At 34.3% G+C, this 23,965-nt stretch overlaps 2 protein-coding genes across 3 annotated transcripts; both read right to left on the bottom strand.

Moving 5' to 3' along the window:
* Nucleotides 1–484: 484 nt before the first annotated feature.
* Nucleotides 485–4,243, bottom strand: LOC126596746 (ATP-citrate synthase alpha chain protein 1-like). Its single transcript, XM_050263416.1, has 13 exons — nucleotides 4,079–4,243; nucleotides 3,858–3,964; nucleotides 3,267–3,443; nucleotides 2,989–3,150; nucleotides 2,758–2,838; nucleotides 2,524–2,575; nucleotides 2,321–2,435; nucleotides 2,112–2,193; nucleotides 1,553–1,648; nucleotides 1,343–1,444; nucleotides 1,115–1,231; nucleotides 894–1,010; nucleotides 485–777 (listed from the first exon to the last, which is right to left on the bottom strand). Exons 2-13 carry the CDS (start codon nucleotides 3,954–3,956, stop codon nucleotides 706–708), a joined length of 1,272 nt encoding a protein of 423 aa, XP_050119373.1. The 5' UTR covers nucleotides 3,957–3,964; nucleotides 4,079–4,243; the 3' UTR covers nucleotides 485–705.
* Nucleotides 4,244–13,644: 9,401 nt separating this feature from the next.
* LOC126597270 (probable BOI-related E3 ubiquitin-protein ligase 3) lies at nucleotides 13,645–17,331 on the bottom strand. Of its 2 annotated transcripts, XM_050264049.1 has the most exons (5): nucleotides 16,978–17,331; nucleotides 16,799–16,856; nucleotides 15,187–15,366; nucleotides 14,643–15,004; nucleotides 13,645–14,389 (listed from the first exon to the last, which is right to left on the bottom strand). In XM_050264049.1, exons 3-5 carry the CDS (start codon nucleotides 15,290–15,292, stop codon nucleotides 13,829–13,831), a joined length of 1,029 nt encoding a protein of 342 aa, XP_050120006.1. In that variant the 5' UTR covers nucleotides 15,293–15,366; nucleotides 16,799–16,856; nucleotides 16,978–17,331; the 3' UTR covers nucleotides 13,645–13,828. The 2 variants fall into 2 exon arrangements, with proteins under 2 accessions (XP_050120006.1, XP_050120005.1); XM_050264048.1 differs by lacking the exon at nucleotides 16,978–17,331 and having other exon boundaries at nucleotides 16,799–16,881.
* Nucleotides 17,332–23,965: the final 6,634 nt, after the last annotated feature.

Here is a 23,965-nt window from a genome sequence, read left to right as displayed (position 1 = left end):
CGCGAACGTTCGAAGAGGTTAATAAATAATAAGGGAAGAAATACAGCAAGAAACCAAAGAGAACACATTAAGCTAAAGAGTAAGAATTCATATATCCCATATTTTTCTTACGGTCAAATCATATTACCCACACCCCCATGTCTCCATCCTACATTAATTTGTTGATGGCTCATATCCAAAGGAAAATGCATCAGTTGTAGCTTTCCCCATAAGTTTTTCTTGTGGGGACTGCTTTGATTTTTCTTCGACTGTCTTTGTTGCAAGCATGGTAATGGTACCATTGTCTTATGTGGTAAGAGACGATGTAGCGTCAAATAACTTGCAACGTTTGCGTATTACAAAATGACCTCTAAATTTCCAGTGAATGTGCCTTGTATGCTGTTGTGAGATTTAACGTCCATAGTTGATAGTTATCCCTCTGGGATCTCTTTGCAAGTTTGTTTTTGTCTTTGAAAAAAAAGGGTTCATATGCGTAGAAACGAAATGAATAACAAAGTAAACTTTTTTATTACGGTAATATGATCATCATACAACATCATCACGTTACCATTCACCCATTAGCACGTAAAAACTACATTAACTTGGCTTAGGTTTTGATAGAACGTAATTGGTACAAGGATTTAATGAAGATGCGAAACTTGCCACTAAAGAAAAGAAAAGAAAAGGAAAGGGGAGAGCGAGGGTGCGAGCAATCTGAACGATAACTTATGCAGCTGCGGTGATGCACTGAATTGCCTGTTTGCAAATACCGGTCATTGTTGCTTCGGGTCCATAGACCTGCAAGGGAACACAGAAACAGAAGAATAAATGTCAGACAAGTTCTTCGGAAATGAATTTTAGTGTGAGCTCTGCATGTCTGCCTAATCAGTGGAGATTTGAAAAATATTTGGTACCTCAATAGGGAGGCCGACTTCCTCTGCAAGTGCCCGCATTTTTGCAAGCCCCCTCTGGTAGTTGGGGCCTCCTCTCCTGACGTAAAGATGCATCTGTGCGGCTTTAAGCTTAGATTCCTGGAGTAATCAAATATGCCATTGTCAATTTTCGTACTTCGAAAGGATAAGAACAGAACATTATTCGCCATAAAAAAGGATTTAAACTAGAAGATTAAGCTCACCTTCTCCTTCAAGGCACGAATAATGCCATTGAATGTTGCAGCAACATCGGTAAAGTTAGCAATACCTCCTCCTATTACAAGGGCTCGCTTACGACCGTCAGGCTCAGAAGTTGCACACTGTACAAGGCATAAGATTAGTATTAAACAACAAAATGTGAGGTGCATATGCTTGTGTGGCTTGACGTTTATGAAGAATAATGATGCACGGCAAAAATTAATTGTTCTTACATCAATCACAACTCTGGCGTACTGCAACACCTCCTCTTCATTGGGTGCTCCACTGTATTCAGCATAGTTTCCAAGCTCATCAGCAAAGCCAAGATCTCCAACCTGACCAAAGAAAATCATTTTGGTGAGCAATTAATGCCAACGAAACAAAATGTCAAAAAGCTACGGGGTTCAAATCCAGTTAAACTTCTAAATCTTATGTACACACACCGTGTCTGCGTAGATGACACTTGCACCTCCTCCTGCGACCATAGTCCAAATTCGCCCCTTTGGGTTCAGAACTGTGAATTTCAAAGATGCACTTGTCTGCAAGAAAATCACAAATAAAATTAATAAATCAACAATGGCAGGGCTACTAAAATGGATGTTATCCAATGAGATGTGATAAACATTACCAATATGAAATTACAAATGAGAGACATTAAGGATGAGGTCTCCAATTTAAAGAATAAATACAGGCAGACCAGTTGACTGGGAAAAGAGGACCTTTATTTCTCAGAGGTCAGAAAGGTTTGAACTCTATAATACAATCCTAGTGACATGCACTTAGAATTTTAGATAAACCATAACAGCAGGAATCCTGGCTTTCGGGCTGCATAGTGAAAATGAAAGACAAACTAGGAATCAGCTGACTTCTTGGTAGTGCCAAGAAGACGCAACTTCCTTTCCTAGATAGAAACAAAGGATTCGGAACATCTAGACACATTGTATTTACTGATTATTAACAGAAAGTATAAATACATTACTCATTTAAAAGTTGAGTGTGTACCTTTTCATCTAGCCCGTGAATAAATTTCTCTGTAGGACTCATAACTCTTCCAAAGGGCATTGGGAATTCAATACTGCCCCACCTGAACATAAAAAAAATGTAAGTTGGTAACTTGGTATTGAAAGTGGTTTGCTAAAACATTAGTAAATAGCTTGGCATATACATAACAAAATAGAGAAGGTAAAACAACTGAAGTGAATGAAATGTACTTTTTGAAATTCTTGAAAGCAGCAGTGTCATCCAGCTCGCCTCTCATATCCAAAGGATATGGCTTTCCATCAACCAATGCAAAAGGATTCATCTCCAGAAATGTGAAGTCCAAATCTGTAACATAATGATAATTAGCAAAATTGTCCTTTTAAGTTCTAACAACTCTATTACAAAATGGAACTGTCAAAAGTTTTTAACACACCTTGAAATAGAGCAAATACGGCTTTGATAAAGTCCTCGAGTTCTGCTTTGATCTATATTCAAGAATAATAATTGTCAGTGATTTCCAATTTAAACCAAAATGAACATGAACTCAACAGAGAAACAGCATCTGATGACGCATTAAGCAAAATCGAGTGCATTATTTGTTTCTTCCTGGTCAGAAGTAAACCATACAGAAATGATACCGAAATACCATATCAATAAAAGGACTTACCTCCAAGGGTAGGGTTGCAACAAGTGGAGCAGACACTTCTGATGAAAAAGCAACTCCAGTAGGGACAAATATGGTCTTTACCTGCACAAAGTATACTTCTTTTAAACATATGGAGCGTTAAGGTGGACAAATAGAGCTGATAGAAGATCCACTTCTAGGAATTTTTATCTTTTTGTTGAAAATAACAAAGAATAGCGTTTGAATAGGTAACAAATTGACATCCAAAAATACCTTATCCCAGTTCTCCTCAATGTCAATTCCTCCACATTCGGAGAAGCTTATGCTGTTTCCAAGTCGGTCTGAGACAATATTAAGGTAAAACTCTTCGTTGTGGGGAATGAAGGGTTCGACAATGAACGTGGTTATTGGTCCCTTGCAGCCACCCATCTCGACCTGAAACGCCAAAAGAAAGAAACATGTAAGCCCAATTCTCGATTTCTTATGAAGATCAAATGCAAAACACACACAAGGAACTTATGTATTGACGAAACAATGTGGAGATCAAATACCTCTTTGCCTAGGCGCTCCTTCACAAATTCGACAACTTGAGCAAAATCAAGATTCAAGGCAACCAAACCGCTCTTCCCACGCTTTCCGAACAACATGTCAGGCTTCACAACGAGTTTGGAAGACGAAAGCCACGATTCCTTCTCCAGCAGCTCATTGACATCGGTTGTTTCGGTAATCTAAAAAAACACAATTTAATTACAATTTCCAACATAATTTATATTCAGAAACATCATATTCACTTCTTAATCGACATCATACAAACAGATTTGTAAAATCTTAAACAACTCAGTTAAGAAAACCAAAACCCAAATGGGATAAAAGATCTAAATCAAAACCCTTTTAATGATTAAGTCTATTAAGTTCGGATTAGATCTATAATCAAATAATTATCCATAACTAGCATTTAAACAACAGCTTAACCACATAATTTCATTTGATTTATTTCCTAATATCCCAATGACAACGAATAATCTTTCAAATCTTTCGATATGGGGCGCCAAATTCTGAAACTTGAAGATCTAAAAGCTCAACAGAGAGCAAATCCAAATCGAAGAAACAATAAAAAGTAAAAACTAACAAAAAAAACTCACTTGGGCAGATTTAAGAGGCAAATCGCGGCCGGCGAGCCTCTTGAAGTGCTCCTTCAACAATCTCTTGGAGTCGTACTCTCGGATCTTCTTGCGTGCCATTTCTCAACCTGTTTTTTTCCCACACAAATCAGAATCGATTCAATCAAAGATCTCAACTTTTTTTGAATTTGATCAAATGGGGATTTGGATTTTCAGAAATGCTGGAGAGAAAAAAAACTTACCGTTGAAAAATGCCTGTTAGTTCCGATGAGAGAGAGGGTGAGGGAGGTAGGTAGAGGTAGATGCAGAGCAAACTCACAACTGAAATCTACCAGCCAATGGAGGAGCGTATTTATAGCTTCCCAAAATTATAAACGCAAATATAATTTTCTGTTAATTTGGGGGTTAATTTTTAATTTGATGTTTTTCATGGGTAGGTTGGTGGGGGATTGGATTTAATTTTTAGCGGCAACTTAACGGACACATGCGGGCACCTACCGATTTGGACCAAGGAGTCTTCAAGGGCAGCCTGTTTTTGTAATTTTGTACTGGAGAATGATCCACAGCTTCGCGGGTACGGTTGGTTTCTGTTTTTGCGGGTGGATCACCGTTGATTGTTTGTAGTTTCCTAACATCAGCGTCAGTGCCCCCAACTCTAGTCCAAAAATGGGAACTTTAATGTGCAAACTTTTATCGTTTTTCTAATAATATAGTGGTTGATTCAATTTTTTTTAATGCTTTAAATGAAGAGTATAACTGTGAACCGTTATATTATGTGATTTACAAAAATAATCTAAAATTTTAATTTTTATGTACCTTATATATGTGTGTGTGTGTTGAAAAGTGTGCACAATCAAGCCCTCCAAATTGGTTTTGGATCCTCTCCTGAGCTTAGGAGGCTCAGCCTCCTAAACAAAACACACGGGCAGTTGGATTTTGATTCAACGCCTAAAATTATTATAACTTTTAGAAGGCCTCTTGTTTGTAGCCGTTGGATCAAAACCTAACGGCCCGTGTGCTTTGCTTAGAGGAGAGGATCCAAATCCCTCAAAATTTATCCAAAAACAAGAAAATTTGAATGGGCTCGTTTACTATAATATTAATTTAGAGAAATAGTACCATCATCAACTGTTACATATTGTAATTTACAAAGTATTTTAAATATTGTGGTACACACAATCGGCCCTCAAAATTTATGTGAAAATAAGCAAATTTGATAAGGATCTTTAAATTTGATTCGAAAATTTGATCTCTATATCATACTTATTAAAATATCGCATGAAAATTTGTGTTGTATGTAAGTCTATTGTTCAATTTTTTAATAATTGTTACCAACCCCAATCAAAGCTTTTGGCCTTAGTCAACACTATACAGCAGCTCTCCCTAGTTGACTCAGTAAGTGTCGCTACAAGTTGCTAATTTAATTAGTCACGATAGTGTGTTCATTCTTCCCATTAGGCATATTAGCCACAACAAACAAATATTTCTGTATATTAAGGATTGGGGTTTGGGAGGATAACCGTATTTTAACCTTAATTATTAAGGAAAATTAACGAAAATGATTAGAAAAGTTTTAGTTTTAATAAAAATTCATGTTATAAGTTTTGTTTAATGATTAGTACAAGACCCATATTAAAGTAATTCAACTAAAAATGGCCCAACCATAATAAATTATGATTTGTTGATTTTATCCCTAACTTTTTTAGGTTAAGTTCCAGATTCTCGTCGTTAATGGAGTTCATCGTTGTTTTGCAGACCTTCTTCTTCTTTGAAACAAAAATATAGATCCTCATGCTATTTAATTTATATTTTGTACGATTTCGTTGAAATGTGATCGTCGTTATTATTCATAGTGTATTTGATGTATTTTTTTTCAATTTGTCTTCGTCAGTGGAGTTCATCGTTCGTTTCTCCAGAAAATAAATTTGAGATTTGCATGCTATTCAATAATAACGACGGATCACTGTTTTTGGACTGTAAAAATAAACTGTTTCTAAATTTTAAGTAACATTGTTTATGGAATCTAAGTCACTATTTCTGGAATCTAAGTTACTATTTCTGGAATCTAAGTCACTGTTTCTCGATCCAAATGAAATAGACGCACTGTTTCTTAAATGGAAGTTAGAAAATAAATAGTGAAATTCACTGTATTTGGATTCAAAGCAAAATAATCACATTGTTTCTTAAATATAATCAACTGATGCATGAAAGAAAAGAAACAGTCAAATGTTAAAACATAGACTATTTCTGGAATCTAAGTCACTGTTTATGGAATCTAAATCATTGTTTCTGGAATCTAAGTCACCGTTTATGGATTTTCGTTTTTTTCTTTCCAGTTACAGTGTTTGTTTATGCACAGACAAAATAAACACTGTATATGGTTTTTTTTCCAGAAACAATTTTATGTTTTGGTTCCTTTTTTTTTTTCCAGACATTGCTTCGCCGGTTTCTGCCATTAAACTTCTTTGAACTTGTTTCGGCGGCTTTGTTCTGAGGAATGTTTCATTTTTCAACTTTGATTTGAACTTTAATTTGGTTGTTTTTGAAATGAGGGAATTCGATTTGATAGGAAGATAAAGAGTTATTATGGCGGTTTCGTGCTGGGTTGAGGTTGGTGAAAAGTTAAGACTGTAACATCCCATATCGCCTAGGGGAGTGATCCTTAAATGTATATTCCTATCCTTACCTAGCACGAGGCATTTTGGGAGCTCACTGGTTTCGGGTTCCGTCGGAACTCCGAAGTTAAGTGAGAAGGTGGCCAAAGCACTCCCATGATGAGTGACCCACTAGGAAGTTGCTCGTGAGTTTCCAGAAACAAAACCGTGAGGGCGTGATCGGGGCTTAAAGCAAACAATATCGTGCTATGGTGGTGGAGTGGGCCCGGGAAGTGATCCGCCCTGGGCCGGGATGTGACAAATGGTATCAGAGCCTAACCCTGGCCGTGGTGTGCCAACGAGATCGTTGGGCCCCCTAAAGGGGGTGGATTGTAACATCCCACATCGTCCAGGGGAGTGATCCTTAAATGTATATTCTCATCCCTACCTATCACAATGTCTTTTGGGAGCTCACTGGTTTCGGGTTCCGTCGGAACTCCGAAGTTAAGCGAGAAGGTGGCCAGAGCACTCCCATGATGGGTGACCCACTGGGAAGTTGCTCGTGAGTTCCGAGAAACAAAACCGTAATGGCGTGATCGGGACCCAAAGCGGACAATATCGTGCTACGGTGGTGGAGCGGGCCCGGGAAGTGGTCCGCCCCGGGCCGGGATGTGACAAAGACAATATCAAATCATTTAGGTGTATTTACAGAAGTGTAGATTTATAGCGGGTTAGGCTTGTAAGTTTGACCTGTGGACAATAGTTTTGGATGGTTTTTTATTAACTTTGAGCCTTTTTGGTTAAATAACATTTTGTGATGGTTTTTGGTTAAATATTTGTTGACCCAAACTATTTTTATTAAAGCTCCCTAATAATTATTATGTTAATACGAATTTGTCTACTCGCACATTGTATTTTCATAGCTTGAGCCGCTCATTGTAGCTCAAACACAAAATTTAAACCGTAAATTTTGCTTTGGAAAAGAGTAATGGATCCATGAGTTTATATTCAATAGTGGATCAGATAATAAAAATGGTCAAAGTTATTTGATATATATCAAGATTAGTGGTGATATGTTTTGTGTGCAACGTGAGAGGTTTATCATATATATATATATAAAAGAGAGAAGACGAAAATAGTGAAGTTTTTATAATTCGTAAATTGTCGTTATCTGATTGGGAATTTCCCAAAAAAAAAAAAAACAAAATTCACACAAAAAAAAAAACACATAATAAGGCTATGAGTGGTTCGTAAAAATAAATAACAAAAAAAAAAAAAACAATTGCCACGTGTGTGGCAAGAGGCTAATTTTTATAAAGTCGTTCATCATGTTGGTGTGCACATTTGAATAATGAATCCCATTATTTTATCATATTCATGGATGGACAGTGGACGCTGCTGAATAATTGACTTGGTGCATTCTTCTTAATTGTTCTTTAATTTGTCTTAATCAAGGGAAACTTATCAACAATAAATTTGAAGGGTTAGATGAACATCTAGTGCAAACTTTACTTTGGGATTGTTTGACGTTAGATACCTTGCTTTCATTGAATTGAGATCTTCTTCGAATCTCTGTGTTCGAAGCCGAATGACGTACAAATCTGGATCACTCGTTTTAAATCTTACAGCATCCATTAGCCCATATCATTGATTCACCTCACACAAACCTAGGGTCTGAATTTCTCTTTCTCACTTGAACGGGCTTGGATCTCTACGTCCCCTGGCTTTAGACTTCGAGATCTGAAGAGGATCTCCATTCACTATCATTTAAGTCAATTCTATACTCTGTTGACATTTCTGATCCTTTTATGTTAGATTCTATACATTCCTTCTTTTTTGATTTCGCGGCCAAATATTTTGCTTTTGTTATAAAAAAGAAAAGGCACGAGGCGGGAGTCACAAGCAGACTCAGTTGGTCACATTTGGCAGCTGTTATTAAGTGTAAATAAATAGGTACTTGTTTGATTAATTAACTCGGATGTGGTTAATTAGAACTCCAATATTTGCAGGCTTTTGTTGAAATTCTTGAAAAGAGAAGTTTTTTGCCAACTATTCGGAATTTTAGACTAATTAAAAGTATCCGCTTGTTGCTTATCGAGCAATTTTTCTTGCATTCGGAGTCCCGAGTTCAAAAAAGTATCCGCAGGCTCCGCTTAAGTTCAAATATTCGACACTCACCGATTAGGTTAAACTGCCGTGTCTCACGACTGTCTGAACTCAGCTCACGTTATTTATTTTAGACCTTAAAGCTCAATGTGACTGGGTCTAGATAGGCATGGCAATTCCTGACACGACCCGATAACCCAACACGACACGACACGAAATTAACAGGTGTTCGGGTCGACACGATAACGAAACGGGTCGTTATCGGGTAACCAGATAAGCACCTGTTAAGATAACGGGTTTGTTCGGGTATACACGTGGGTAACACGATACACGATAAGCAGAATATTAATTTAATAATTTATAACCCTAAAAAAATACTATAATAATTATATATATATATATATATATTAATTTAACAATTTTATACCCCTAAAAACTATAATAATTATATATATATGTATATATATTAAATTAACTATAATAATTATAATAATTATATATACTATAATAATTATACCCAAAATATTAACTATAATAATTATATATATATATATATATATTAAATTTTATACCCCTAAAAACTATAATAATTATACATACAAAATAAATAGATTTAAATCTACTTAATAAATAAATATATATATACACACACACACACCATTGAACTTCATGGGATACGAATTATACGAAACTAATTTCAACGATCTAACCGTCAAACATGTTTGTATATACTTCGAGATCGCATACGCCAAAAATTGCAAAAAACAAACATTCAGAGAGCAAGTAACGGGACAAAACTTTTTGACGGTTATAAACGAAAAATCACGATTTAACGGTCATTTTAACTTCGATTTTGATGATTTTTTACAACCACACTCCTTGACCTTATATGAATACAATGATTGAATTCGATCTTCAATTTAAAATATTTACACTAGTGGATACCACAAAATCTTATGTTATACTTAATAAAAGTATGAATAAACTTGTAAGTATTAGTGAATCTATTGTTTTGATGGGATACTCATTCTACAAAACTAGTTTCAATGATCCAACCGTCAAACATGTTTGTATTTACTTCAAGATCGCATACGCCAAAAATTGTAAAAAAACAAACATTCAGAGATCAAGTAATGGGACAAAAGTTTTCGACGGTTATAAACGAAACATCACGATTTAACGGTTATTTTAACTCCGATTTTGATGATTTTTTATAACTACACTCCTTGACCCTATATGAATACAAGTAATGAATTTGATCTTCAATTTAAAATATTTACACTAGTGGATACCACAAAATCTTATGTTATACTTAATAAAAGTATGAATAAACTATTAAGTATTAGTGAATCTATTGTTTTGATGGGATACTCATTATACGAAACTAGTTTCAAAGATCCAACCGTCAAACATATTTGTATATACTTCGAGATCGCATACGTCAAAAATTACAAAAAACAAACATTCAGAGATCAATTAACGGGACAAAACTTTTCGACGGTTATAAAAAGAAAAATCACGATTTAACGGTCATTTTAACTCTGATTTTGATGATTTTTTGCAGCTACACTCCTTGACCTTATATAAATACAATGATTGAATTCGATCTTCAATTTAAAATATTTACACTAGTGGATACCACAAAATCTTATATTATACTTAATAAAAGTATGAATAAACTATTAAGTATTAGTGAATCTATTGTTTTGATGGGATACTCATTCTACGAAACTAGTTTCAATGATCCAACCGTCAAACATGTTTATATATACTTCGAGATCGCATACGCCAAAAATTGCAAAAAACAAACATTCAAAGATCAAGTAACGAGACAAAACATTTCGACGGTTATAAACGAAAAATCATGATTTAACTGTCATTTTAACTCCGATTTTGATGATTTTTTACAACTACACTCCTTGACCCTATATGAATACAATGATTGAATTCGATCTTCAATTTAAAATATTTACACTAGTGGATAGTTATACTTAATAAAAGTATGAATAAACTCTTAAGTATTAGTGAATCTATTGTTTTGATGGGATACTCATTCTACGAAACTAGTTTCAATGATCCAACCGTCAAACATGTTTTTATATATTTCGAGATCGCATACGCCAAAAATTGCAAAAAACAAACATTCAGAGAGCAAGTAATGGGACAAAACTTTTCGACGGTTATAAATGAAAAATCACGATTTAACGGTTAATTTAACTCCGATTTTGATGATTTTTTACAACTACACTCCTTGACCTTATATGAATACAATGATTGAATTCGATCTTCAATTTAAAATATTTACACTAGTGGATACCACAAAATCTTATGTTATACTTAATAAAAGTATGAATAAACTCTTAAGTATTAGTGAATCTATTGTTTTAATGGGATACTCATTCTACGAAACTAGTTTCAATGATCCAACCGTCAAACATGTTTGTATATATTTCGAGATCGCATACGCCAAAAATTGCAAAAAACAAACATTCAGAGAGCAAGTAACGGACAAAACTTTTCGACGGTTATAAACGAAAAATCACGATTTAACGGTTAATTTAACTCCGATTTTGATGATTTTTTACAACTACACTCCTTGACCTTATATGAATACAATGATTGAATTCGATCTTCAATTTAAAATATTTACACTAGTGGATACCACAAAATCTTATGTTATACTTAATAAAAGTATGAATAAACTCTTAAGTATTAGTGAATCTATTGTTTTAATGGGATACTCATTCTACGAAACTAGTTTCAATGATCCAACCGTCAAAAATGTTTGTATATATTTCGAGATCGCATACGCCAAAAATTGCAAAAAACAAACATTCAGAGAGCAAGTAACGGACAAAACTTTTCGACGGTTATAAACGAAAAATCACGATTTAACAGTTAATTTAACTCCGATTTTGATGATTTTTTACAATTACACTCCTTGACCTTATATGAATACAATGATTGAATTCGATCTTCAATTTAAAATATTTACACTAGTGGATACCACAAAATCTTATGTTATACTTAATAAAAGTATGAATAAACTATTAAGTATTAGTGAATCTATTGTTTTGATGGGATACTCATTCTACGAAACTAGTTTCAAAGATCCAACCGTCAAACATGTTTGTATATACTTCGAGATCGCATATGTCAAAAATTACAAAAAACAAACATTCAGAGATCAATTAACGGGACAAAACTTTTCGACGGTTATAAAAAGAAAAATCACGATTTAACGGTCATTTTAACTCTAATTTTGATGATTTTTTGCAGCTACACTCCTTGACCTTATATGAATACAATGATTGAATTCGATCTTCAATTTAAAATATTTACACTAGTGGATACCACAAAATCTTATGTTTATACTTAATAAAAGTATGGTATAGTACTATTGTTTTATTTTTTTTCATAATTATTTTGGTAAACTTCTCATAATTTGAATGATTTTTAATGTTTGGTTTTTCTATGCTTAGTTTATGCAGAAGATAGTTATGACGTGGAAAACCTTATTGAAAACATCATCAACATAACTATTGAAGGCAATAGATCAAGCCAAAGTTCCAATGCAATTTCATGATGATCGATGTAAATCGAGGATTTTGTAAATTGAGGTTTAAACTTTTGAGAAAGATTTCACAACCTTGAAAACAAAAACTGTTTCATTTTGCATATCCTTGCACATTTAAAATTTGTAATAGATTAGTAGTGTATGTATTATTTTTTTATTAGGCTCTTATTTTCGAGTGTAGATGTAGTACTTAAACGACAAATGTGTTTTAATGTTTTGAAGTAATATTTATGTGGCAATGTGTGGTATGTGCAAATTTAAGAAAAAAAATATATTTTTCTTAACGGGTCATAACGGGTCGGGTCACTTTACCCGTTAGGTAAAGTGACACGACCTGTTAAGGACCCGTTAAGATAACGGGTGTGACACGACACGTAAACGACACGAACACGACTGACACGACCCGTTTGCCAGACCTAGTCCAGAAGCCAAATAAGAAGAGAAGGCATCTTCCAGTTGTACCTCTGTTGAATGTATTTGGGCTGTTCTTCTGGCCTTGAATCTTTGTGCACCAAATGCTAATAGGCCCTTAGGCTTTGGACCACAAGAGGATGGCTGGGAAGCCCAGTGCTTAAGATATCAGCTAAAATTCAGAAGAAAACCAGAAACCATATGACAATCGTTTACTTACCGTTTATGTGGTTATATTTTCATACAATTTTATCATTTTTTTTTTAATTTTGTGCATTTGAATGAGTTATATGTACTAAATTATATTGCTTTGATCTTTAGGCATTCGATATCGGGACTACATGAAGAAAAGAAAGAATAAAAAGAAGACTTGGACGCCTAAAGTAAAATTTAGTGCATATAACTCGTTCAAATGTAAAAAAAAATAAAGAAAATATATGATAAAAAATGTATGAAAATATGACCACATTAGGACAGGTATGTTGTAATTAATATTATACTAATGAATACAATATAAATGTCCTAAGATACAATATGATGGATTGTCCTGGTTAGAGTCTTCTCTTCAATCCACTGCGTCCTGAGTTCAAACCTTTCTCTTAAACATTCTCCATACTTCAAAATTTAGTTTTATAATAAAATTAGATCCATCAAACCAGATCCAGTTCATAAAATATTTATTGATAGGTGTTAACTAGTGTGGATGGCATGGCTGCCTGCCTTGGGTGGAGGAAGAATGATCATGTGCAGCTCATTGATATTTTTTTTTTCCACATGACATGCAGAAATATGGTTCCGTTCTTGTGCTGCCGCCACGATGGTGGTGGTGGTGGCGGTGGTGCCTTTCTCAATCTGCCATGCTAACCCTGAGTGCTCAAGTGCTCCACCCAATTATTAAAGCAAAAACACCATTGGTGGTATGCCGACAGGCGACAGAGAATCGGATGAAATAGATTCTCACCACTACCCTATAAATTATGCATTGCATATGCCACTTTGTTTTTGTATAAAGCACTTATGCGCACAATCACATTTTAGAGACTGCTTTTCTATAAAACGCTTCTATAATTCGACTGCATTTTTAACTTTTTCTGTCAACTATAATGTAGAACACATCGGATAGCAAAAGCGCTTTTATTTACTCTAAAAAAAACGTAAAACAAAAGGCTACAACTCATTTTACAAAGACAACTAGAACCTCTGCATACAAATTTTGATTTCAGAGAACAAAATCACACATTATCAACAGTGCATCACATAATTTTTTTCTTAATTTCTTCCCTTCTTTTAAGTTGCTGCATAATTTAGGACAAGTACACTTGGAAGCTAGCAGTTTTCATTGACTCACATACAGGGCAAACATTGACAAACCCATCACAGTCCTTACATAAACACAGGTGCCTACAAGGCATCAACAACATCGACACCTCCTTCGCTTTGCATGTTCTACACGCTCTCGAACCCGTTTGCTCCTTCAACCCCAGGTAATTCTTCGGCACAGATTTCGCTGGTCCAACTGGGATAGTCAGGTAGTTATTTGGATCGATGTAGGAGGCAGCATCGTCAACTTCGCTGTCTCCAAATCCTTCCTTCCCTTGGTCGGCACCCTGCGAAATTGCTTGCTGGAGGTTGCTCTTCAGGGCGTTAACAACCGACTCATTGTACTTTGCTCTGTAGTGCCAATTTTGCGCTTCTACAGCCACCTGTTTTATTCTATCAACCAATTCTTGATTCTTACGGTTCATGTTCTCAATTTCCAAGTCTTTCTCACGCATCTTTTTGCTGACGCCTTTGTCTATGGCGGCAAGGAAAGAAGCCATATGTCTCTGCTTCATGTCCCTTACCCCCTTTGCCAAGTGTTCCTCCTGCTTGATGAGCATCCAACATTAGATTTACATTAGCAACTAAATATAGTACGATGCTCACACACACAGAAAAAGAGAAATGCACAATGACTTGTTCAAAAATTTTAAGCCGTTGGACTAGATTGTTCAACATTCGAACAGGATCTATACTTCTGAGTATGAATCATTGATCAAAGTTATAGCGAGAATGGATGATTTGTTATACCGTAAATAACAAGAAATATGGATATTTGTGCTTGAAGATCACAAGTACCTGAATTTTGATGTATTGATCAAACTCTTCCTTCTGTCGATCCAGCTCAGTCCTGATATTGTCACCTAGGGATAGGATCATTGAAGGTGCTGCTGTCATACTTCCACTCGCAGAAGTAACTGATGAGTTGCGCTCATCGTCATCATACGATAGCCTTAACCCCGTTGATACAGCGTTTGGGTTTGGAATGCTAGCTGAACGATCAGCTTCATCTGGACAGACATTATAGTTCAAAGAAATCTGAAGCTTCTTCTGTCTTGAGATATCTTCCATTTCCCTATTTCGTTTATTGGGCCGAAGCATGGGAGTGATATGCTCAGTGCCAAAATAATTTACAGGATCAACGTTACATCCAGCTTGTACTGCAACATCAGTTGAAATTCCATCTTAGAGACAATTCCAGAAAGGAAAAAGTTGATGCTGAATAAAGATTGAATTGCAAGGTAAGAACTACATATGAACATGTAGAGATGATTAAAATCAATTAATCTAAATTAATTATGAAGTTCTAACCGGAACAAAGAATGTAGACACAACAACTTACCATTTCCAAACAGCTGAAGTTGACTTGAAGCATTTGTCGGATATGGGAATCGATTTTCATCCACGAAAACAGGAAGCATGGGGTTACTATTGTTGCCTCCCAACATTGTATTAAGACAAAGTAACTACCTCAAATGTTTTCTTTAGGTGATGATTAGTAACTTAAACAGCAAGAATCAACCTGGAAAAGGGGAAATTTAAATCTTGAATTAGAACAAGTGGGGCAATGGCCAAGACCAAGTGCTTTTGAAGGATCTCCAGCAACAGACAGTGTACATAAAAAATAATCCAACCAACAAATTGTTTCCACGAGTTCACGAAATAATCATCTAAAAGGCATGTAATGCTCAACCTTACTATAGATGGGTTACAGAATGGTATAAGAGGTGAAAACAATATTACAGCATATGCTTGAAAACACGAAGCAAGGAAATAGTTAAACAAAGTTGGAAACCCACATTTAAATTTTACTTCATTAAATTGAATACATCGCTTCTCCGGTGGGTCTACAACTTCAAGTAAAACTCCAAATGCGGGAACACTGGAGACAGGATTAACTCTAGGGATGAGGGTATCCGTTATACAAACTGCTGGCTTTAAATGAAAATTGATTTTGAATTAACATAGACCGTAGATGCAAGTAAAAAAAGAAAATGACAACCCTCATTCAGCTCACATCTAAAGATATTAAGTCTATCTTAATACGCCGTCCTGTTGACCCTGAATTGGCTCAAGCTATAACGAGTTTGATGGTGTTAAACTAGGTATCGAGTTCAATCTACAGCTAAAATGGAAAGGAGCTAGGGCTCTTCACTTTGTTTATTGCATAAAAACTTGAGAGAATGCATGTCAATGCACGTTATATAATATATGCAGAAGCATTCGCAACATAAGTCTCTACATCAGTTGCATCTACAAATCCAAAAACAATGAAGATAAAAACAAAATGCTGAATGCATCACAATGCAAAAGTCTCAATATTTTAATGCAGCTGTAAATCTAAACTCTGTAACTTCAAACCATGATTGATATACTGCAGGAAAAAATGAAGTCAATCTGGTCATCTCCTGTCAGTAGCGTTGGAAACAAGGAAAACTTAACATTACTCAAGACCTGACCCGAAGGGAAAAAACAAAAGCAGCCAATAAAAGTAATCGCACTTCCTATAAATCGATAACATCTACCAACACAACTGCAATCATAGATAGACAACATACACACATGCGATAAACTCAGAGCATATCGATGATTCCAGAAACGAAAGACACAAAACAAAGCTCGGTAGATAAATCAATAAACTGAATGTGCTACAAAAGAGATGAGATTTGATATACCAGAGGGTGCTATAATTTCAACAGAGAAAAAAAATTGGAAAACTCCTATCTAAGTTAAGAGGTTACGAAAATCCTGAAAATATGGAAAGTCAATAAGATACCAATCTAAACAAGGAAAAAAATGCAATCTTTTAGATCGTTTACAAAAAGAATTCAATGCCAATCTAATCTCCTACTGAAAAGATTATTCCTTTCCAACAAAACATTACCTAACATCCACAAAAAAATCAATAACCCACCAAAAGAAAGTGCAGCAGCATCACAGATAGAACAAGTTACCTCAATATCCAAATCCTCTTTGATTCAGTCTCAAACAAAATCGGTGCTTGCCCAGATCCTGCAGTCACATGCCAACTCCAATCAGACCGAAAACCACCCAAAAAAAATTTATTAAAAAAAATAAAACCATCACAAAAGTTCCAGAATTTAACAGGAAAAAGGAAAAAGAAGATGAATACCTCAAGAATGCACTGCTTTTTCGATAACCGATCGTTTGGAATCTTCTGGGAGATGACGCTGAAGCTGCCCAGAAGGAGTGAAACGCAAAACCCAGAAAGAAAAAGGATCAAGAAGTGAAATTTGGAAGAGTAAAAAGGAGAGGAAGATCTGAAAGATCGAAACCAGATAAATTAAAGAGTGGAGTTATTGTGGTTTGGAAGAAGATGGAGGATCAAAATATTATGAAGAAATGGAAGGAGGATGGATGAGAGTGGGAGAGAGTGCCCAAAACCCAAAATTTATTCAATCCAAATCACACGCATTACACACATGCATACATATCTCTGTGCTTGTGGTTACGCAAACGGATTGCCGTTCTCTCTCAGTCTCTCTCCTTTTATTTTTGCAGTTTTCATTTACTTTCAAATTTACATGAATAAAAATTATTAATTTTATACATGAAAATTTCAAAAATAAAACACCCATACGTTAATACCATATTGCTATTCATCCACACTTGCCATTAGAAAAGTGCTTTTAAATAACTGAATGTACTGTTGTTGGTGATATTAGTTTTGGATTTTAAAATCATTTTTAAGTGCTTCTTGGAAAAAGCACTAAATATGAGATTTCTTGCATGAATCATTTAAAGTGTTTTTTCATGATTTCTTGAATTTTTACTGCGAATTGCTTTAAAAAATATTTCACCAAAAGTAATTTTAGTCTTTTAAAAACACTCTCAAACAAGCTCTTATGCTTCAGTTGTAATTGTCTCTCTTATCTATGTGATTCTGTCAGTATCAAAATGTTCAACATATCGTGGCATCGTGCACAATTTATATTCTACCACCTAAAAATTTATATTTATTTCGATTAATGACTTATATTCTACTATCTAAAAATCATAAATTAAATTGATTAGCGAGAATAGTTGATCTCATCAATTTGTTATCTCATATATCTACTAATTAATAAAACATTCATTGTCAACCAAAACCTTATGAAATTACCAGTTTAACTCTCTAATTAAAACAGAATATGAATAAAAAATATGGGGCAAAATTTTTATTTCACACAACCAAATTTTGCTGTTTTTTTTAAAGCCTCAATTACATATAATCATAACATATATCTAATTTATAAAAAAATAAAAAAATAAAAAACTTCTCAATCAGTCCCACATTCTCTATCACTTTCTTCCTCTCTCCTTCTATTTCAAAAAAAAAAAAAAAAAAAAAAAATTCACACACTTTGTGTGTGCCCATATGCTAGTGTTTATGACTTTTATCTCATTTCAGAGTAATAAACATATATAGAGAAAGTTAATCTCTTTCATATATGGTTATGGATAAGAATTAAAAATAAAATGAGAAAATCTAATATTTATTTTTATTTTTGTGTTTTATCTTGAAGAAGTTTTTTATTTTTTATATTGAGAAAGTTCTCGAAGAAGTTCATATATCTCTTAAATCCAAATGTAAACGTTAGAAAAAAGTTGTTCAGCTGTGCAGTTCCCCGCACTAACTCACTTTACCGCCCCCCTTGTTTGTTTTTTTTTCCATCACGAATTACTACCTTATTTATTTATAGTTCCTTTTTACTTAAACTTAATTACCAATAGCAATTGACACGTGTGCAACAACCGGAACCATATTATAATTTTTTTTTTTTTTACTTTTCTTGAGAAAAGTCATAGAGATGCATCTATTCATGCAAACAAACACAAATTAAAATTAAAAACACAAATAATTGATGACAAACAACATGCTACCGATGGGAGGTGCCATAGTTGACATGGAGAGAAGAAGTCCTTTGATGAGGAGAGATTTTTTAGTGTGCGTTCTCGGCACAATGAAAAATTTATCTTTGATGAGGGAAAGCGAGAAAGTTATCTTTCACGGTAGTTTTGTCTTTTTTTGTATTGTTTTAATGATTATTGACAATTATTAATTTGATTATTTGACATGAATATCCACAATTATTAAACCTTGTTATCAAAGTTAAGTTATGAACATAAGGGTAGAGTTGTCTTTTTATGTGTTTTTATTTACCAACTTTTACTGGTTGGCTGTTTATTCCAAGTCATAAATATAATTAAAAAACCTACCAAATTGTATAGGAAGTAACGATGGGTTCGATGGTAACGGACCAAAAAGGTCGTTTTCGAGACGAAGGTGCAAGGCTTGGTTGGTAACAAAGACAAAACCATTTACGAAGGTGCAAGGCTTAGTTGGTAGCAAAAACAACGGCATTTGGTAAAAACAACACACCATTTCCATCTGGACGTCCAACAAAATTATTAAATGAGTTGAATCATTAGGATGCATTTTTGTTCACCGCTCTCAAGTGATGATAATGTTCAACACTCACAAACCGTTATAATACTCTTCACTCTACGTATTGCCACTAAATGAGTTTAAGCTTGAATTTTGTGATTATCTACTACACAAATATCATATTCAAAATTATTTACCTGTAATAAATAAGATGATAAGCATTCAAAAAAAAAAATTATAGGATTATTATGCTGGGGGTACGGACGACATGTCGTGTGGTATGGGTAGAATTAGTACGAGAGCGGGGAGGGGGCCATCGGTCAGAAATTAATTGAAATTATTAAAAGCGGGAAATTGGGGGGTGGGTGGGTTGAGGAAGCTAGCTAGCTCATGGCTGACTGAATCGGATGGGTCCCACCGGAGAGCGGGCCCCACGCACCCGTTTTGTTGTTGGGGGGTAATTTTGGCGGGTGAGCGGACAGACGAGGAGCCATCATCAGCATCAAACCCCATCATTCACGGATTAGAGAGTAGAGACATAACGGACCAACCACACCAAAATATATTAATTTAAAAAAAAAAAAAATAGAACCTTCGTGAGACCCAAATATTTTCAGAAATAATTTGCACAAAGAACTAAGAAGAAGAAATTTTATATGAAGAGGTGGATTCGAACTTGAAGTGTATTCGAGAAACACATCTGCTCGAGCTAATTTGATGATGACGCGTTAGGTTGAGTGGTGTTGAAGTTTTGGTTTTTGGTTGCCATCTGATGACACCTTTGCAAGTTTATAAAGACTAGTCCAATGCAATTTCTTAATTATATGGATACCAATTATATATTGGCCATATAACCAAATCCGAACCAAATCATATAATCAAACACGAAAATAAAACCAAGTCAGTTGTCCCATTACAATTATGATACAAATAGTTGAACTTGAATTTCTTTGCATTGAACATTTGAACATACACTTTTTAAAGAATAAATCAAATACTTGGTATACATCATAATCAAGAGACGAGTATTTTTGAAATTATGAAAAAAAAAAAAGTTAATGAGGTAAAAACATCGTCTGCTCTTTCAGAGGAAACAAAATTCTAGAACAATGGACTTCTTCCATTTTCTTGTTTCGGTAAAGATTGTTTTCAGTACTTTAAAATGAAAAAAAATATATATAGATCACGTCACTCTTGATAATATGTTGATACTTATCAATTATAGAAATTAATGATATTATATAAAAAAAATAGTGGTATTTTTATTTGAAAAAGAAACACAAAAGAAAAAAACAATCGTTTTAGACCATATGATTATGTGGTTGATGATTGAATTTCTTCTTTATTAAATTATTAAAAAATAAAATTCAATCATCAACCACTAAAAGTTGTTTAAAAATTATGGTTTTAAAAATGATTTGACTAGCATTTTCCAAAAAGAAAATAAACTTCCTCCAAAAATATAGTTATATGTCAATGTAACCACAGCCAGTGGTCAACCGGCTGCTAGAGAAGGGACATAGAAAAAAATGAATTGCATAATTAAAAGGAATACTGAAAACATAAACACATGCCTAATTGTATTCACAATGAGGTTATTGTGTAACGATATTTATTTAGAATATTCATTTACATTAAACGTGTGGAGAATACATATATTACAAACTCGATCATTTATGAAATTCGAATTTAAGACATTTCACTTACGAGTGAAGAGAAATATCACTATACCATAGTACTAAGTGACAATAAGATACATTATTTTGAAGATAAGTGATAATAATATTACTGATTAGGACGCTTTCTTTCAGGATTGGTCCATTGGATTGGTCGAGGTCAAGCTCCTATCCTATTCCTATGTCTGGCCATTGTTTTTTATTTGAGGATTGTATGACTCCAAAATAATTACAATGGTAAAGCAGTTTTTTAATTGAATTAAAAGAGACATAAAAATAAAGAGTAAACCTTTTATAATTTGACCATTTAGTACTTAACTTAATGACAATATTCTCCTCCTAATCTAGAAAGTATGTATATTATTAAAGAAGATGAGGTGGTGAGCAGACCCAAAGCACATAGAAAAGTGGCTTGCTTTGTTGTTGCTTGGATCAAAAGTAAAAAATAATTTGGCAGCAAGCAATCGGCTGGCAGGCATGCAATCTCTGAAATCTTCTCCTTTCTCTCTTTCCTTGTTGTTTGAATAACGTGAAGAAGCATAGTTAGCAGTACAAAGAAACTGTCCGCACATATGTACAAATCATAGTGCGTATCGCCAAAAATTCAAAATTTAAAAGCCGTGTGAGTGTGGATGGATCGAGCTGCTTCCCTGCCTCACATGCATGCCTTTCAACAACACGTCGTTGCACTGAAAGGAGCCTTCGGCCTGCATTTCCCATTACGCATTTTCTGAGGCTTTTATTTTTTGGCTCTTTGATTTTTCTTCGAAAACAGAATAATAATAGAGGGGTCGGTGGGTTTCATTCATCATCTGATCTGATCTGATTACCTCCCCACACTCCACATCACACTCAGACTTTGCATAAAATAATATCGTTTTTGTATATAAATATTGTCGAGTGATATCTACGATGAGGTTTTGTATCAAAAGGTAGATTTGTGGAAGAACTAAAAGAATTACGTATTTTTGACGTGATTTTTTTCTCGTCTCTTTTTTCCTGTTGATCTGAACTTGATTTGGGGTCCTTGGGATGTGTTTTAATATGAGTTTCTTTCTTGTAAATGTAAGGAAAGCAGGGGAAGTAAAACATGCATTTATATAGATCATCCCATCATATATATGAATTTATGAACCAATTAAAAAAGGTTTCTACTTTCTAGATGCAGGTAATGTAAATACTATCCAAATTAAAAGTCTTATCAATTTATTATTGAGAATCATGTTTTAGTGTAAATGCATGTATGAAAACATATCATCTGCAACGTATGACATATATGGTAAGAATTCAATTGACTAAAACTTTTAAGGATGTGAAGAATTTGGAAGTTTACCAAACATTGCATGAGCTTATAAGGAGTTAGATTATTTTTTATATTGCCAATTGACTTACGGTGAAATCCCAACTTCCTTCAAACCTCGTGGAGAAATCAACTAACAATGACTGAGTACATGTTTTCTTGGCGTTGGGTCTGGAATCGGGTCACTTTGATCCCTATTACTTGGAAGTTTGGAAGGTTAAAGAGCACTGTTTGAACTGCTCTTAATCACACAGGACAGTTTCTTACAATATGGAAGTGAATTTCTCCAACTCATTCTCTGTTATTGTCCTTAGAAGGGACGAAGGTGTCACTGGGTCAGAAGGAATTGACACCTACAACCAAGTACCGTGTGTATTGTGCACTCCTTTATCATGTAGTTTTGTCTACATGATATATATTTTCTTTAAAGTGAATTACACTTGTTACGCTTAATTTGAAAGCAAAATTCGTGAATTGAAAAAATTGTCGCTCTCTTAACCTTATAAACTATGACTTGTCATAGCACTTTAGAATGGTCATCTTAAGCTTCTCTCTCGCTTCCTCTTTTATTTATTTTTTCACTAGAAAACGTTTGAAGGCTACTTTAAAGTGTAAATAACAAATTACTAAGTTATCAATCATTTTTCGATATGAATACGGAAATCACTGTTCGAAAAAGCGGCCTAGGAGTTAGGCGAAGGTCGGGAGCCCCCGATTAGGACCCAGGCGCCTAAGAAATCTGTGAAGCCTCTAGGTGGAAATTAGGCGGCCACTAAGCGGTTTAGGTGGCTCTAGTCCGTCCTAGGCAGTCCAATTCTTTTTTACTTTTTATTTTTAGGAGGGTTTGGAGATAATTTATTGTAAAATAATTATGGACTTTCTTTGTTGTAAAATAACTTTGAATATATATAGGGTTTAGCCCTAAACCCTTATATATATATATATATATATATATTTCATTTTATGTATTCAATCAATTGAGTACTTATAATTTATATATCCCTTGCATTTCTGTTTTCAAATACAATTATGTATATATATATATATATATTTATTTATTTTTAAGTATAATTGTATAAGTAGTCACGTATTTATATATTTTTATTGTTATATAATGAATTTGATTAAGATAAAAAAAAAACCGCTTAGGCCCTAGGCCCTAAACCCTTATTCACCGCCGACTAGAATCTAGAGCTTTTTAGAACCTTGAACAAAATCACAAGCAAGTAATAACATTTAATAGATTTGATTTTTAAAACTTGAACAAATCCTCCAAAATATAAGTTATCAGTAATGCATTGTGTTGTAATCCTTTTTCTTTTGGAATGGTTGGCTAATTAAAGTTGGACTAGAAGGAACCTCTCCTAACTTTAGGGGAAAAAGTTCCATTTGTTTGCAACTAACAAGGCCATCAGGTGGTTGCGCTACCTTTTTCTTCAATAAACGTGGTTATATACAAAGGCTACAGTTGTCAATAGAATGATTACTCGATGATGGTGGTAATGGTATGGTGTGCAAGATAATCAATTAAATAATGATAAGTAATCACACTCGATTAGGCCATGAAGATGGTGGAACTGACCATATGCGATGAACTAAGGGTATGGTCAATTGACTTTTCTGCTAAGTTGGGGGCAATTTGGCTTTGTGTAAATGGATTGACTTGTTCATCATCTCCATTCTTTCTTTCTTTCTTTTTCTTTAAAAAGAGTATTAGCTGGTGGTTTTATCACGTTAGTCTATCATTTTGGATGGA

The sequence above is a fragment of the Malus sylvestris genome, chromosome 13, assembly GCF_916048215.2.
Source record: "Malus sylvestris chromosome 13, drMalSylv7.2, whole genome shotgun sequence".
Classification (NCBI taxonomy): Eukaryota; Viridiplantae; Streptophyta; class Magnoliopsida; order Rosales; family Rosaceae; genus Malus; species Malus sylvestris.
This window is presented reverse-complemented; position numbering and strand designations above follow the sequence as displayed.

Bases quoted from the DNA above. Each gene is read 5' to 3' on its own strand.
- LOC126596746 (XM_050263416.1), bottom strand. From the start codon at position 3,956: ATGGCACGCAAGAAGATCCGAGAGTACGACTCCAAGAGATTGTTGAAG. The intron at 3,151-3,266 runs GTATTTGATCTC...TTGGCGTTTCAG, and splicing joins AGGAGCGCCTAGGCAAAGAG to GTCGAGATGGGTGGCTGCAA. The intron at 1,011-1,114 runs GTGAGCTTAATC...TGATTACTCCAG, and splicing joins TTCGTGCCTTGAAGGAGAAG to GAATCTAAGCTTAAAGCCGC.
- LOC126597270 (XM_050264049.1), bottom strand. From the start codon at position 15,292: ATGTTGGGAGGCAACAATAGTAACCCCATGCTTCCTGTTTTCGTGGAT. The intron at 15,005-15,186 runs GTAAGTTGTTGT...CTGATGTTGCAG, and splicing joins ACTTCAGCTGTTTGGAAATG to TACAAGCTGGATGTAACGTT. The intron at 14,390-14,642 runs GTACTTGTGATC...CTCATCAAGCAG, and splicing joins ATCAATACATCAAAATTCAG to GAGGAACACTTGGCAAAGGG.